The sequence below is a fragment of the Ceratina calcarata genome, unplaced genomic scaffold, assembly GCF_001652005.2.
Source record: "Ceratina calcarata isolate Rehan_Ccalc_2016 unplaced genomic scaffold, ASM165200v1 scaffold223.2, whole genome shotgun sequence".
Lineage (NCBI taxonomy): Eukaryota > Metazoa > Arthropoda > Insecta > Hymenoptera > Apidae > Ceratina > Ceratina calcarata.
The window spans coordinates 52,967-70,553 of NW_017144092.1; the positions used below are offsets into that span (position 1 = coordinate 52,967).

The 17,587-nt window shown below is 34.4% G+C and overlaps 2 protein-coding genes across 6 annotated transcripts; one reads left to right on the forward strand and one right to left on the reverse strand.

Annotated features, from left to right (window-relative positions):
• On the forward strand, nucleotides 1-7,268 carry Hn (phenylalanine hydroxylase). Of its 3 annotated transcripts, none has more exons than XM_018020376.2 (8): nucleotides 1-276; nucleotides 4,172-4,300; nucleotides 4,392-4,546; nucleotides 4,670-4,852; nucleotides 4,978-5,174; nucleotides 5,675-5,937; nucleotides 6,047-6,276; nucleotides 6,640-7,268. In XM_018020376.2, exons 1-8 carry the CDS (start codon nucleotides 208-210, stop codon nucleotides 6,800-6,802), a joined length of 1,389 nt encoding a protein of 462 aa, XP_017875865.1. In that variant the 5' UTR covers nucleotides 1-207; the 3' UTR covers nucleotides 6,803-7,268. The 3 variants fall into 3 exon arrangements, with proteins under 3 accessions (XP_017875865.1, XP_026667318.1, XP_026667319.1); XM_026811517.1 differs by lacking the exon at nucleotides 1-276 and adding an exon at nucleotides 3,842-4,092; XM_026811518.1 differs by lacking the exon at nucleotides 1-276 and adding an exon at nucleotides 3,845-3,956.
• Nucleotides 7,269-7,371: 103 nt separating this feature from the next.
• On the reverse strand, nucleotides 7,372-17,587 carry Clk (circadian locomoter output cycles kaput protein Clock). Of its 3 annotated transcripts, XM_026811514.1 has the most exons (13): nucleotides 17,366-17,587; nucleotides 16,657-17,291; nucleotides 15,339-15,395; nucleotides 15,104-15,252; nucleotides 14,390-14,481; nucleotides 13,852-14,056; nucleotides 13,620-13,712; nucleotides 13,481-13,553; nucleotides 13,075-13,313; nucleotides 12,746-12,987; nucleotides 12,272-12,667; nucleotides 11,682-11,855; nucleotides 7,372-11,215 (listed from the first exon to the last, which is right to left on the reverse strand). In XM_026811514.1, the coding sequence occupies exons 2-13, from the start codon at nucleotides 16,695-16,697 to the stop codon at nucleotides 10,784-10,786; spliced, it is 2,193 nt and encodes a 730-aa protein (XP_026667315.1). In that variant the 5' UTR covers nucleotides 16,698-17,291; nucleotides 17,366-17,587; the 3' UTR covers nucleotides 7,372-10,783. The 3 variants fall into 3 exon arrangements, with proteins under 3 accessions (XP_026667315.1, XP_026667316.1, XP_026667317.1); XM_026811515.1 differs by lacking the exons at nucleotides 14,390-14,481; nucleotides 15,104-15,252; nucleotides 15,339-15,395 and having other exon boundaries at nucleotides 13,852-14,021; nucleotides 17,366-17,586; XM_026811516.1 differs by lacking the exons at nucleotides 14,390-14,481; nucleotides 15,104-15,252; nucleotides 15,339-15,395 and having other exon boundaries at nucleotides 17,366-17,585.

A 17,587-nucleotide genomic window follows, 5' to 3' on the forward strand; every position in this document is an offset into this window, starting at 1 on the left:
ATGTTGTTTTCGATTCATTGGACACAATTCTTTCGGACGTCCGCAATCAGAAATGTTTTTTTAAAACTTGTGACGGCATCTTATTAAAACTAGCCGGCGTGACATGATAAGAACCAGTCCTGTTAAGCAGCTTGCTTCGAGAAAATCGTGACAGTTCCATTTAGGTCAGTTCAACTCTTTGCGCAGCTCCCTCGACGACATTGCGAAATGTACGCGAAAAGCATGTTGAAAACCGAAGCAAATCTGTCGACTGAGAATAATTCATTCCATGATACGGTAAGGAAAATTTATATAAAAAAGTGATAGTTTACGTGGAAAATGCAAAAGTTTCCATGTCATTCATTATGAAGTAAATAGGAACTTATACATTGAGCGACGTAAACAAATTATTTAAAAGATAACATATTATGATCGTTATAATCGCGTGTATTAGCTGAATTTTCTTTGTGATATTTGACGTCATCAAAATGTGAAGTGAAAAAATATGGAGAAAGATATTTGTTAAAAGAGTAGCCATGATTCTTTTGGAATGAGACTTTTAGTATCGTAATTAGCAGAAGTGAGGAGAGAGATTGCTCATGAGCCCGTCTTATACGAGCTGATTTTCAATTGTCATAAGCTACTGTCTTTAATGGTGAAAGTCCGAACCGTAAGATATTTCGTTGAGTAATGGTAACGAGAGAAAGATATGCGCATTACGTTGATCACAAAGTATGTACGAGAGTTCGAAATTTTGCCAAAACAGTCAAAAATCGGCTCGGATAAAACAGACTCATAAGCAATCTCCTTCCTCATCTTTTGTAAATAGTAGAATTGAAATTCTCATTTGTTTGGACATTGGATACACTTTAGGAAAATAATTAATGTCGTTTTGTGCAACAAGTACCAATGACATATTGTTGTAAAAATAAGTTGAAGCCAGTATTGAATTCGTAAACAGTTATATATACTATAGTATAAAAAATTACGATTCCAAATTCTGTCTAGAAATGTCTATAACAGTATTTGTATGTATAATGTCCAAATTATTTATAAAAGTAATTAATTAATGTAATGTTTCAGTATTTGCAAAAGCACTAACATAAATTTCACTTCATGAATCAAAAAATAAATTTTAATTTTTGCTGCAGAATTACTTGAACACATCTTTATGTGTTAATATCTATATCTCAATTTTATAAATGTCTATACTGATGCTTCTCCTTGCAAGCCACGTATATATACGCGTGTATTATTGTTTATCTATTCAAGCTTCTGGATAAAAATGTAATTATCTTTGTTTACTGATTTCACACACGCAGATATATTTTTTAAATCTGCTAATTGCCAATTACTGAAGACATTGACATGTAATTAAGAAAGAAATTGTATCACAAGTTATTGTACGTGCATGTTTGAATTCGAAGTGATAGAAATCTCGTTCTGAATTATATTTATTGGTATTGATGAAGGAAACCTGTTCCTATAGCAGTGAAAGGAAAGCAGTAACACATCTTTTTAAATGTCATATAACTGATGTATGTACGTACAGAAGAAACTTTATAGTTTGTTATTAAATCATAATAAAAGATTGGCTATATACATTATTTTCATCAATGCAATTGATGTAGAACAGAATTACGTTAAATGGTTTCATGAGTGTACAGAAAATTGTTTATTGCGTAACGCACTAATCAGTAAACAAATTATATATCATCTTAATGGAAATACGTGAATGTTTACGAAAATCAATTCCGCATTGCAGTATTATGCATTTCTAAGCAAAAGTAATCTTTTACTATTTTGCAGTCTTATTTGTTACGACACTTAATACAACGTAATTGTGCAATCTCTTTCGTATTAGATTACGTGATTAGACTTACGCATATCAACCAAGGAAATATTATCATTATGCCACGTCAGTATACACAAAAATTTTCATGTTATCTTCCAATTAATTGGTCGAATCGAAATAAATACTAAATACTGAGTTACTACTAGAAACTTAATAGATAATAACAAACAATTATGGTAAAGAAAATAGATAAAATAATGAGCTATTAAATATTTAATTACAATAGATGTTCGTTTGAAATAATTCGTGTAATTATTGTGAACACAAGTAAATGATTTTTAACGTTTAAGAAAAACAATTTTGTAATATGTGTTAGTCGTGTTATGGTACATTTAACTTTGTGACGATTTTATACCAATGACAAAAGCTGATATTGTTAGCTTCTAATTTTATTCTTGACAACATAGTTAAATAACTTTTAACATTTAAGGAAAACAATTTTGTAATGCGTGTCAATGTTATAAGAGAAGCTTGTTCGTGCACTGATCATCGATTTGCATTGAACACCTCTGTAGAAATAGAGCTATGATTTGTTCAATTCGCAGAACAAACGAAAAATCAAGAATGCCAGTTTGCATTCATCTCAAGTTTAACAAAAAATCGTTTCGTCTTGATGAAGTCGACCTTGAAATTTCATATTATCTGCGGCGATTGGTATAATGCAAAAACAGACACATGCTGACGAAATATAGCTAGTCTGTTTCATCAAACAATTTTTAAGAGACAATGTTCTATATTCAATATATTCTTTTTAAATGTCATATAACTGATGTATGTACGTACAGAAGAAACTTTATAGTTTGTTATTAAATCATAATAAAAGATTGGCTATATACATTATTTTCATCAATGCAATTGATGTAGAACAGAATTACGTTAAATGGTTTCATGAGTGTACAGAAAATTGTTTATTGCGTAACGCACTAATCAGTAAACAAATTATATATCATCTTAATGGAAATACGTGAATGTTTACGAAAATCAATTCCGCATTGCAGTATTATGCATTTCTAAGCAAAAGTAATCTTTTACTATTTTGCAGTCTTATTTGTTACGACACTTAATACAACGTAATTGTGCAATCTCTTTCGTATTAGATTACGTGATTAGACTTACGCATATCAACCAAGGAAATATTATCATTATGCCACGTCAGTATACACAAAAATTTTCATGTTATCTTCCAATTAATTGGTCGAATCGAAATAAATACTAAATACTGAGTTACTACTAGAAACTTAATAGATAATAACAAACAATTATGGTAAAGAAAATAGATAAAATAATGAGCTATTAAATATTTAATTACAATAGATGTTCGTTTGAAATAATTCGTGTAATTATTGTGAACACAAGTAAATGATTTTTAACGTTTAAGAAAAACAATTTTGTAATATGTGTTAGTCGTGTTATGGTACATTTAACTTTGTGACGATTTTATACCAATGACAAAAGCTGATATTGTTAGCTTCTAATTTTATTCTTGACAACATAGTTAAATAACTTTTAACATTTAAGGAAAACAATTTTGTAATGCGTGTCAATGTTATAAGAGAAGCTTGTTCGTGCACTGATCATCGATTTGCATTGAACACCTCTGTAGAAATAGAGCTATGATTTGTTCAATTCGCAGAACAAACGAAAAATCAAGAATGCCAGTTTGCATTCATCTCAAGTTTAACAAAAAATCGTTTCGTCTTGATGAAGTCGACCTTGAAATTTCATATTATCTGCGGCGATTGGTATAATGCAAAAACAGACACATGCTGACGAAATATAGCTAGTCTGTTTCATCAAACAATTTTTAAGAGACAATGTTCTATATTCAATATAATTATAATATATTAGTTTGCCATAAAAACTATTAATCATCTATAATTTAAAAATTTTCTTATCAAAAAATTTTTCGATTTGTTGTGGAACCTTAATAAAACAATAAAGAGCAATGATTATTTGATAAAAAGGGGGGATCGATCGTAACTCTATAAAGTATGGTGAGGAACGAACGTAGCGTAGTTTCTGAAAACCTGTCCAGAGGAATAAGACGGCTACTGTACTTGACGCGAAGTTCATTTTTCATCGTTCACCTGCGCGCCAAAATTACTCATCAACAATGCTCGATGTGAGAATTGAGTGATAATCTAAAGAAACATTTATCAAGTTTATTACAGTAATAAGATGTTAATGCCAAATATAGAAAGTAGTGAAAAAATTACAAACGACTAATAAGAGTTATGCAAGATAAAAATTATAGAATAGTGTGTAAAATATTATAGTGACTTTCTCGTTCTCATGCAACAATATAGAAGTTGTTTCTAACTTTTTTATTTTCCATAGCCCACACTTATGGTTGGTGGGAACTATATCAAAGAAGCCAAGGACTCGGCAAAGAGCACGTGTCTAATCTTTTCACCTAAGGAACGGGATACTGTCGGGACATTAAGCACCTATCTTAAATATTTTTCTGTAAGCAAACAATAAATTCTGTTTGCCAATTTCGATCAAATCTCGTATTTCAATATTCTCGTAATTCACGCGTCTTCGATTTCGTTTCTAGGAACATGAAGTCAATTTATTACATATCGAATCTAGAAGTTCCCATCGTCAAACGGACGTATACGAATTTATGGTGGAATGTGCACCCGGCGGGAATTTGGGTACAGTAATTGAAAAATTGCGAGGGCAATGTAGCTATTTATCAGTCATTTCTAGGTAAATAAATAAATAATTTAATTTGTTGTAAAACTGCAGAATTCGTGATTTACAATTCTGTGTCAATTTCATTTTTATTTTCATAGACAGATATTTTATAATTACGTTTATTTACATTTTCAGAAATCACAAGGATAATTTGGGAACTGTTCCATGGTTCCCAAGAAGGATTCGGGATCTGGACAAATTCGCCAATCAAATTCTCTCTTATGGTTCAGAATTAGATAGCGATCATCCCGGTTTCACGGACCCTGTTTACAGACAAAGACGGAAGTATTTTGCTGACTTGGCGTTTCATTATAAACAGTGAGTTGCACTTTAGACTATTGCAAAATTTCGAATTGCTAAATAATAGTAAAACGTATGTAGTTTCCATTTGTTCTATTTTGCTTTTTTTAAGAGAACTTTGTATTATTATAAATATATTTCAGTGGCCAGCCGATACCGAGGGTCGAGTATACTGAAGAAGAGATCGCGACATGGGGTGAGGTCTTCAGGAATCTAACTAAACTCTATCCGAAATATGCCTGTAAGGAACATAATCACGTATTCCCATTGCTCATCGAGAATTGCGGCTACAGAGAAGATAATATTCCACAACTGGAGGATATATCAAACTTCCTAAAAGGTTATTAGTAATTTACAACAGTCTAAAATTAGCTATTGAACATTTGGAGAGTTTAATTTATTTTCACACAAATCTGTGTTCTTATAAGTATATCTCTATGCGTGAATTCTATTTCTTTTCGTGCTTAATTGAGATAACACTTCAACACAGATAAGATATTCTAATGAATGGTTCCCTAACACTCAGTCAAGCTTAAACCGATTAATTTTATATTCTAAATGTACGTAAGTCTAATCTTAATAGTACGATATGTGAGTTACATAAATACATAATTTTGCCCCGAAAAATACGATGATTTTAATGACCTTGGCAACATAATTCTGCAATAAAAATTAAAATAATAATTATTCCATTTTTTATATTTCTAATTATGATTATTAAGTATATTTATTTTTATTATAGGACTGATCAAGTGATTTATTTGTTGATAAAAAAGAAAATCACAGGATTTATTATTTTCTATTAAGCGTATTATCAGCGTATTTTCTATTTTTCCGTAGATTCCACTGGTTTCACGCTTCGTCCAGTGGCTGGTCTACTTTCATCGCGCGACTTTCTGGCTGGCTTAGCGTTTAGAGTGTTTCATTCCACCCAGTACATTAGACACAGTAGTAAACCATTGTACACACCCGAACCAGATGTATGCCACGAAGTATTAGGCCACGTGCCTTTATTCGCCGATCCATCGTTTGCACAATTTTGCCAAGTCGTTGGCTTGGCGTCCCTCGGTGCTCCCGATGAGTACATTGAAAAATTAGCCACGGTAATTCAAGATTCAATAGTTATTTTTCATTGTTATAGCAACAATGTAATTGTTCTGGACATTTTGCTTTATTCTATATTATAAATAAATTTTCTAACATTCGTTTCAGTGTTTTTGGTTTACGGTAGAGTATGGCATGTGCCGGCAAGATGGTGAACTGAAGGCGTACGGAGCCGGATTACTTTCTTCGTTCGGTGAACTTGAATATTGCTTGACCGACAAGCCAGAATTGCGGCCTTTTGAGCCAGCGGAAACGGCGTTGCAAAAATATCCGATAACTGAGTATCAGCCTGTTTACTACGTTGCTGAAAACTTCGAAGACGCGAAACAGAAAATGATGTAAGCGTACTGATGAAAACAGTGAATTTCTCAAATAATTATAAAAAGATGGTAAACTCCCTTCAATTATCATAGCTGTTTGAACGACTCTGGTCTTATGCGGATTTCATAATCGATAAATTTTTAGGAAAAGTGATATTTACAGAGGAATAACGTTTATAAAATTGTTCGAATTTTTTTAAGTCAGAAAAATTTTGCTCGAACCATAGTCATAAATAATGTTTCGATTAAAATTTCGTGTAAAATTTCGATATTTTTATTACAAGTTTTCTTGACGTGTAAATTATTTCTAATAAAATTATCCCACGCTTAATTTGATTCAAAATGGTCAACTTATAAATAAGTTTATAAATTTTGTTTCAGTAAATTCGCGGAAAGTATTCCCAGGAAGTTCGGAGTGAGATACGACCCATACACTCAGAGCATGAACATAATCGACAGCAAACATCAAATCGAGGATCTCGTCTACAACGTGAACCAGGAAGTACAAATTTTGATGGATGCTTTAAGAAAGTTAAAGTCATAAACTTTCGACATATGTATACTTACAATTCAACCTACTACAACCTATTACAATTAACGTTACATTAACGTGTTACATAACATATAATGATTGTATCCTATACATATAATGTATTTTAAACCATTCAATAGTGACGTGTAAAATAATAATATTTACTTAATCATTTTTAAAATAAAACGATTTTATAAAAATGAGTTAATGTAATTCGGAGAAAATTGACCTGTGATGGTAGCTGAAATTGCGATTTGTAATTTTTGCATCTTTCAGGTTGATGATGGTGAAATCTACTTTCACCTCGTCTTATGAATTAATCCGTCAAGTTACGTTTTTTTTATAATGTGATGGAATAAGGAAAAAGGTTGCGTGATTCCGGAAGATATTCAGCTTAAGTTATAAAAGTTTAAGTTTTGAGAATGGAATAAACATTTGCCCAAACAATAAAGTAATCTTATTTTCTTATTGAAGAAAATTTTCGAATCGTATAAGAAATACTTGCCCGTTCCATCTCATCCGGAAGTACCTTATATCGTTAAAATAGATTATTTTACTATGAGCAAAATGAAACAATGAAGTGAAATAATTTCGCTGTTCTTAGGAACCTTTATTTGTACATTGGATATGTGTATACGTGTTAAATTTACACTATCTTGGATGACGAAAATTATTGTCTTTAGACGTAATGGGCAATGGTCGAACGTTCATCAGGATCTGGCTAATCGATTGGAATGTATACGATTTTTTGTTTCACGATATAGATATGTAATAATAATAATAATCCACTTAACAGCGATCATAAAATATATCGATTTTGATGCCACATTTACGATCTGAAACCATGTACTACTGCAAAGAGTTTCCAAATGTATTAAAAGTGTAGATTTATAGACAAAGTCGTAAAACAAGGAAGACAATTCATCTACATGTTGTCTTCCTCTCGCAGCACGAGATTGGCCACGAATCCTTTCTCCTTCGAATTTCTTCAAATTCCAAATCGATAAATCAGGAATAGTGTCACAGCCAGTAGTCAACATGCTGCGAGAGAGAAATACTTACTATGTAGCTAAATATTTTTAGCTCGTCCTCGTCTATACCTTTAACATTTGAGAAGTTACCTTGAGTAGTACACATATACTCTAAACTTACAATTATGTACACATCTTTTGTTTACAGTCACTTATCAACAATACTCATGATAATTTACAACAAAATATATTACTTTTCTTGTCTTATTGAAACTATATAATATATATATATATTATATGTATAAGAATGTATACGTCTACGTTTAATCTGTAGTAGTGTACATACATACATAATACATAGTACAATATCTTATCGTATATGGGAAGTATTATAGGTACGAATTTAAGAAACATTCATATAAATATTTGTGACCCATATACCTTGTATAATTCTGTTTCCAAATTGTAATAGTTTCTTCTTTAATTCTTCCATTTTTTTAGAAGAATTGGTTTTTTATCCTAAATATAGACGTAAATACGATGGTCCCAAAGAGTGTTAACATGTACATACATAATGTGTTCTAATAAGACGTTTTCTGAATATCGTTTGTGTAGTATTAAATTTTACTATACAAATGGAAGTACTATTGAATGAAAAAAATGTATAATAAAATTCTTAGGCTATATTTGTTTAGAACGCGTAATGTAAGATTTTGAACAATTCGAAAAACGTTTTGTACTCGTGTGAGTCAATTAAATAATTAACTCTTTTCATTGCCTCCCCAAACAGCGACTGCACTGTTATTAAGCAGGCAAATTTTATATACAAGTTTCACGTACGGCTGTGGAGATCTATACATGTATACTATGGAAGATAACATAGTTTTTTGCAAGCGATAAACACCGACGTCTCTATCAGCTGCATTTAAAAAATAATGATGTTCGTCATGTGTGTACAGAGGCGGAAGGTCGCAGTGGTTTAAGATAAATGGTTCGTACTTTAAATATCAAATGGACGGGTATTCTGCACAGTCGTTTAAAGCAATTTGGACACTTGTTTAAAAATTATGAAATTACGAAGTAGATTCTATTGGAATGAATGATAATAAACTGGTTTCTAATAAACATATGAACAAGTACAAGATAAATTATTTTTTATGAAAAGAAATTCTAAAATACAGAAAACTTTCTACTGAGACACAGAATTATAATTACTGCTAATATACAGTATGTCATTGGAATGTTAATAGAAGAAGAGTTAAATTAATTTTTCTAAATTAAAATGTTAATTAAAAAATTTGTAAGAGTGTCTTTCTCTTCATTTTCCATACAAACGTTTTTAGCTTCGATTATGGATTATGTAAATGTGCAAAAAAGAGTTGTACACGAATTATTTTTATTTATAGTGGCACCAATCTTATGAACAGTTTGTTCAGTATTTTGCTCTCTCAGTGGTATTTTAAATATTATTTGGTAACTGATTCTGTCTTTTTCTCATGTCTGTAACGGAGAAAAAGATTCTTGTATACTTACATAAATACAGCTTTACAATTTCATTAACTCCTTACTTTCTCCTCACATACGTCTAAAGTTTCCTATTTTTTATTTGAGTTGCCGTAAATAAATTATATGAAGAATATAAACCTTCTGTTTCGTTAAAGCTTCACTATTGTAAGAACAGCATCAAACATTTCAAGGCCGGCTACAGGTCTACGCAAGGACTACGGGATAGATTATTATAACCGGATGCGTATGAAACCAAAATTTGGTTTGTGCTCGTCAGCTTTATTGCCGAACTGCGCACGCGAATACTCGCTTGCATCCACACTTTCGAGAGTAAACTTCATATTTTGAATAATTTAAGTTCAAGTTAATGCGAATGAATATGAAAAGCGTTTCTTATTTTTCTTGCTTTTCAAGAACATTAATTTGTTATTTGTTTCGATCTATTTGAGCAATAATCTACAAATAGATGTAATTAAATAGATAAGAATAATTTATAATTATGCATGTGTGCATATAAATGTGCATATGATTGTTCGATTGATTATTTATGACGAAATTTATTTATGGTGAATGAATACTTCAATGTATTTATTTGATTTTTACTAGTTTTCGAGATACAGCATTTGCAATACTGATTTTCGAGAAAAAATCCCGCTCGGAAGCGTGAAGGCATTCGATTCATATCTCAAGTGTTCCATCTTTGACACTGCCTCTGAAATAATTACGGAGCGTCTATGCCCGAAATTGCAAAGATCCCAAAGCTCATTGTCAAACATAGGATATAATAGAGGGTGAGATTTAAGAACTGCAGTAAATCAGCGGGATTATTGCCCCTCACACTTTTAACAAAAGAAGTCGTGATGGCACGCTATAAACCCAGTAACGTAACGATTAGCTTTTCAATGGTACTTAAAGCCCCGAATACCCGTTTGAACTCACTGTTTTACAGTTTTGTTACACGTATATTTCCCTCGAGTATACGAGACAAGTCCTTTCTCCATTCTTTTGTTTGCTTTCCTTTACTTTCTTACTACGCACGAGAGCATTCGTGTGCGCGATTCGCCTGTTCGTTCATTCCTCGAGACAGGTCTTAAAAACGTCCCTACCAAATGAATTATGCTTATTGCACAGGCCTGTAGACGGTCGAAGTCGTGACATCCCCTATTTCAAAGAGCACCCTGTGCACCAGTATAAACTATTGCAACACAATAGTCAAATTATTTTTTCTTGCAAATCAAAATATACCGTGTAATTAATGAGCACTCTTCGTTTGGCATATCTTCTCACAACACATGTGTATAAAAATATCTGATTATATTCATCGTTTCTGCACACATACATAGAATGTATACACGAAATATTGACAGAACCACGGAATGGTATCGTTCCAGCTACGATGACGTGCATCAGTTAATCTCTAGATATCCATTTCACTAACCAAGATCCTCTATCAGTTATCGAGATCACAAAAACTTCAAAATGGAATACCAGAAGCAAACACGAGATGCGTGTACTTTCAATTCTGCGATGGTCTTTGCTGTTGACTCGAGGCTGGCTCTACATCGTTGTACAACATATCCGCTTGATGCGAGCATATCTGGAAAGGGTCGAGATCCTGCGGGTTCCCGTTTTGTTGCGTTGGTCCCTGTTGCTGTGGTTGTTGCTGCGTCGGCTGCTGTTGTAACTGCTGATGCGATTGCTGGGATGTTTGAATCATCGTCCCGACGTTTCCTTGCCCCGTGGCCGACACCGTTGGTACCGGGCTGACTGTCAATGGATGCGAGAACAGCTCCGTAGGCACTATTGGCACCGGAACCGTGATCGGTAGAGGAAGAACGTTTACACTTTGCACGCTACTCGACGTCGGCAATTGTATATTCGTCGAGTTGTTCGTGTTGCATCGATTCATCTGTTGGCAAGCGTTCGTCGTATTGTACGGTATACCCGCCTGAAACAATATTCGCACCTCAGTATAAGTTAACAACATTTGATTTAGAAAATTATCTTTCAAGGGGCCAGAGTAGTCACGTGGTTTTTCTAATATTTGTCAGTAAAATGTGGATATTTTATAACTAGGGAAAAATCATGCAAAATTGGGGTTTATAGGACTACTTTCGTTTTTATTAAGATTTTTTGTCTGATATTAAAATCAGAAAGAAATGGGTGGAAAAACCAGAGCCATGGAGAAGAAAATAGCAAAAATGGTAGGATTCTATGATTTAAATATGCAGATACAAGAGCAATACGAAAGCGTAAGACACAGCAGATACAATTCACGATACAAGACTAAAATTTTGTTTCTGCACATTCTTATCCGTGAATAATTTTAATAATTCGATTCCTAAGTATCATATTTTCATTCATATAAGGATTCATATAAAATTCGTTGCCAGCAAACTTATCATGATACTTGCATTAAGTAATGGCGACAAAATTCCATATCTAGCTATGAACAGTTGTTCTGATACTCTCCTCAGCTCTTCTTGTTGATGTACTATGAGTTGCTGCAGTTCCTCGTGCTTACGCTGCAGCTCGTCTTGAATTTGATTCTGCACCGGCGTCATTACGATACCTTGCTGATGCAGCATCTAGAATGACAAGTATTTGAAACGACAAACTTCTACGCGGAGACTGAAAATACAAATTCGTATTTACGATGTTATGATATAATTATATATACAATATTAGCATTCCCGTCGTACTAGAATCAAAATATTTCATAAACAAAAACCAAATTGCTAAATCATGAAACATCAAACATATTGTGGATTTTGTAAATATATGTGTTTTACATCTTTTCAACCCTTTATTGGAAGATAGAGGAATAATATGAAAATCGACGAACTAGAAAAATGTTTACAAATACGTAAAATATGTTTCAACCCAGTAGGCCGTGAATTTGGAAAAATTTATAAATTAGTTTCTAAGGAGTTGATTACATAATATTTTGAAAAAAAAATCTCTTGAATATCTCAACGCGTTAAAGGAATAATGATTGCCTTACCTCGTGCGCCGGCAACGTTGAAATAATGGGCGCAGAGGGTGGTGTAAACCCGGTACTGACCACAGGCTGCAAATTGACTGTCGCGTATGGTGTTTGCTCCATGAAATTTATGCAATTCTGATCAACCTCCAACAAAGCTTGCTGCGTGGGCTGTTGCTGTTGCGTGCTGTCCATCTGTGGCATTTGAGTTTTCGACGCTGCAGAACTGTTCACCGAAGTGCCTTTCGATCGTGAAACATGGGTCATTTGCGAATGCAACGAACTGTGCATGGACATCGAGGAGCTGTCGGAACTTTCGGCATGATGCCGTGACCGAGTGTTCGATGGTATAGATTTCGAAGTCTTGGATGATTTGACTGACCACTGCGTCGATGGAACTGGACAGGTCGTCGTCACCTGTGCACAAAATAGAAATCATAGTTCCATAATTAATAAATAAAACATTTTATCGTTCAGGCTGAATGTTGGAAATACCTGCTTTTGCTTAACGGGTATCAGGGTATCCCGATCTTGCTCTTTGTTAAAACTATCTGATTCCTTACGCAATTCCTTAATTACGTCGATATAACTGACCACAGAATGGGTGCAGACGATGAACTCTGGCTTCGAGTTCCATTGATTGTACGTAATATAAAATCGAGTCTGTAACCATATCCATTGCTGACCCTTCGTAAGGAATCTGTAGTAACAGGAGGTTCCTTCACCTTTCTGCATCACTGTAAATAATATATTCATGATTCGAGATCCTCGGTTCGAAATCGAAATTGCTCTGACATTTTGAATATGCCTCACGTTATACATACATGATTCGTGACAAGTGACCACCTTATCCAAATCGTCCACGTGATAATAATCGTAACCGGACGTGCCCAGTACTTCGAAAGGCAGATAACCGATAATGGGCGATGCTCGGTGATCCAGGAACAAGAATTTCCACTCGAGGCTGTGCCGTGACGTGAATTCCGATTTCGTATTATCCGTCACGCATAGTTCTCGGATTAGCTGAGGTGTCTGGAGGCGTCCTGTACCCACGAAAACTAATCTAAGAAGACATAAACGAAGTTATTGTAATGGAATTTGATAACGACGGGCTGCCTTTGTTATTTCTCCAAAAATATAGATTGGTCTTTCCATTGACACCCGATTAAATTTAATACTCTCAAACTATTGCCTATCATTTATCTTCGTATACAAAGACAAAGTAATTACTTCGTGTCCATCCCCATGTTCCCGAATTTCGTGTTCGGAAGCAAACTGTCTACCTCCGTATCGGCATTAGAACCTAATAAACAATACAATTACCAATGATTATATATACAAATAATAAAACAAACGATTAATTACGTACGGAAATATCCGACGAACTGCACATATTCGTATATGGGATCTTCTTGGACATTCAAACCTCCCCTTTTTATATGGCATGAGAAAGCTATTTGGNAGATATTACAAAAAATTTATTTTCTTTATAATTATTATTTATTATTGTTACAGCCTTTTTTTAGGCGTGAAGGAAATTGTTTCAAACAGCATTTACAATGTCATTAGAGAGTTGGAGGATGGAAAAGAAGAACATGTACCTTTTTTAATGTTTCGTCGATCTCGTGTGCTAGCAGGATTTAATAGTAAGTTGTAAAGGGAAGATTGGTCCTCTTGATACGCGATATCGTAGATGGTCGTGTTCTCCAGCTCGTTTGGAAGATATCCAAGTAGAGACGTAACGCTTTCAGATACATAATAAATGCGCCCGCTTGAAGAAAATACCATTATAAAACCGTCCAGAGCCTACATTGAAGAAATTACATCGCTCGTGTTTTTATCAGCAACAATTTCAATCAACGTGACAACAACAATACGCGCTAATTCAATTATGGTATACGTAGCAGTCTCATTATAAGCTTGAGTTCGTCTCAAAAATTAAGAACTTCTTCATATCTTAATTACCTGATAATTGATTACATCGAAATTTAAAAACGCAGATCATATATAAATGTTATACGGGTTCTATCCAATTTTCGTAAAGCAAGAGACAATGTCAAACTTAGTGAACAATGATATTGTTTTAAACCGATGTTTAAACACAGAAGGAATGTTCTATTATATTTAGCATAATCATACCTCCAGTATCAAATGCGTGAATTCTTCGTTAGACAAAAATGATGGTTTCCAATCTTCCTGAATTTCATGTACCCTCGATCTGACAGCTATTTCTACAGCATTATTACCGGCCGGAATTAATATAATAACAAAATCTGGGTAGATTGTAAATTAGTAAAAGCATCATAACGTGATACATGATACAAGTATAACAAAGATTAAGAAGAAGTTATGCCACTGTGATAGAAAGAATTTTCTATTCTAACTTTAAATGTTCTTTATACCTTTAAAAATAATATGCAAATATTCAGAGACTTCGATAGACGTAAAAAAATGAAAGATCCTTCTTATGCAGTAGAGATCGTTATTAAAAACTTTAAATGTTTTACAAAGGTTTTTTTCAACATAGAATTTTCCTAAACGATGTACACCCTAACTCTATCAGTTTTAATCGAACTCAGTTCAAGTTTTTAGAATATTTTACTGTAACGAAATCTGTTGCAGCACGTACGATATTTGAAAATCTCGCATTTTAAAAAATGATTACAAAAATGTTTTTCTTATGTTTTAAGACATATATGTATACACAATAAATATCTCAAAATAGATTTCCTATACACACTGTTGTTACTGTTAAAAAAATGTCTTATAGAACTACATTAAGATTTGTAGAATCAGTGGTGTTACTCCTTTAATTTATAATACAATTAGCAATTGTTTATAAATAAGATTTACCATTGTGATTTTTCAGGAATAAAATAGTCGACTTCAACACAGTCGATTTGTCCATTTTCCTCGTGTTCGAGCTGACCATGCTGCCAAGTTCGTTTACGAGCATGTTGAACTGATCGCGCCGTTTCTTCTCGCTCAGATTACGCGATTTCCTGAGAACGAGATGGAAGACCGCTAATTCGATGCGACATTTGAAAAGACTATAATAATAGGAAAAACTTCTTGATTCAATGCTCACCGTTTCGTGTCATCCTTGTCGTCTACATCATCGTCCATTGTGTCACTGGACTGAAAGCTGATAAGTTGAAAAAAAAAGTAATGATTGATCAGCTGCATTCGACTTATTGGTTTTCGTTTACTATTTTTACTATGTTATGTAAATTCAATTTGGATTGTATTGACGCGTAATTTCTGCTAAATAAGAGGAAAATGGAAGAGGAATATATCCGTTCTATAAAGTTTGTATGGTACGTTTGTGCATATCATTAATTACGGGTAACGTAATGTAATTCAAATGATACAGAATATATTTCTAATTCCTGTATCTATTATAAAATATATTGGCTATGAAGGCGTGAAATTAAATTGTCACTATCAGGTGCCTCTGCTAAGAGGGGAAAAGTATAATTTCAACTCATGGATAATGTCTGCTCATGGATTTTGCGCTCAGTACAGAGACACATGTGCATTACAATTGAATCAATATCACGGGCAGCCTATTGTATAACAGGTTCGACAATCCATATTGGTTGAGATAATACTATTGCACGTGATTAATGAAAAATACAATAATCAATCAATTTCTTCTATATTTAATTCATTTTTACATTCTGATTTACGTAAACATTTTATATTAACCGTATTTCAGTACATAAATATTGAATAATCCAAATACTTTAGTTAAAAGTAATTATTTAAGGGCAATGGAGAAGTTCATTAAAAATTAATAATATATGCGATGAATATATACTCTATATATCGGAGAATATACATATATTCTATTTATCGAAAAAAAGTCGATTAAAAACTGACATGAATCTCGCGCGTAGAAGAGCATATCACCGTCGAGCGATCAACAGGCGTTCGCTAGAAATCTCAGCGCGATGGTTCATCCTCGAGCTTATCGATTGCATAAATCGCGGAGTAATCGGCGATAATCCAGCAGGAGCATCGATCTAAAACGGTCGCGTGCTTAGCTCCGCGTGCAACTGTATATGAAAGTACGCGGCGTAAATATTAGATTCGTAGCGTGTGGATCAGTGGAACACGCTCGACGGGTCATACAGTGGATCGTGACAGCTGTGGTCAGACGCACCATTCACTCACTCAGTAGGAGCGATTTAATACATACGTAAAAGCGAACTGCGTCAGACGACAGACAGCGAAAAAATTGCGGTGACAATGAAACGATGGTCGAGACTGTAACGTTGATCTAACGCGTATCGTTCTTGCCAGCTACGTAAAAGCAGACGAAGATCGAGCGACAGGTTCTCGACGCGAATCGGTCCAGATCGTGCGGAGAACGTTTTAAAATCGAGGAAATTGTTTGTACTCACTCGGATTGTCGGGAGGATCGTCCTCGCGAGTAACTCGCCATGTAACAGCGTCCACGTATAGTTGTCACGATGATTGTGATATGCGCGTGTTGCGTGGTCACAGACACGCCGTCGATCCAGCGGTCTCAAATCCGACGATCTTCTTCCCCTCGAGGCTCTCCCTGCTGTTCGCTGTTTATCGACCGCGCACAATTCACTAGCTCGGGGTGCCACTTACGCGGCCAGCACCGACACATTTTTTCTTTTACGATGCGATCGTCCCGTTCAGACGCAGAGGCCAGGCTCCGAATCAATTATCGCGCGATCGGATCCGTCGACGTCGCGTTTAATGATCGGTTTACGTGTATGTACATAATACGTACGTACTGCGCTTACGTACCACTTCGCAATGTAGAAGGTCTTTCCACTTGCGCTGCCTGAAGTTGCACGCTCGATTCCGTGTATCTCTATTTGCGAGAATGCGGTCGTGAGCACCGAGTGGGAGGACGCATGCTCGGATTCGATGATAGAAAGCGTCATAGACGCGGCCACGGCATGTTTTTCATTCTGTAAATGGTATTGCTCTAACGTTTCCCGGGTAATTGATCGTATTTAAATCAGTTAGAAAGAAACTATAGTTTAGAAAGTGGAGGTATCTGAAAAAATATTAAATTGTTCGAAAAGTATCCTCAGATTCTTTGCGATTAAATGTATACAAATATGTACGAACAATCCTACGTGTCGAGTGAAAATGTTCAGCTTCTGTGTACGTTTGATCAACTAGACGCTCCCTTGTGCCTACGTCTTTAACTTTCCCTTTCAACTTTACCCTTTCAACGCCTGCACTATGATAATGCATTGATAACGCCGGACACGGTAAACCGTGCAAAATCGTGGCTAACTTCAAGTGAATTTTCCGTGAACATTATCATGGAACGCGCAGTCGCATCTT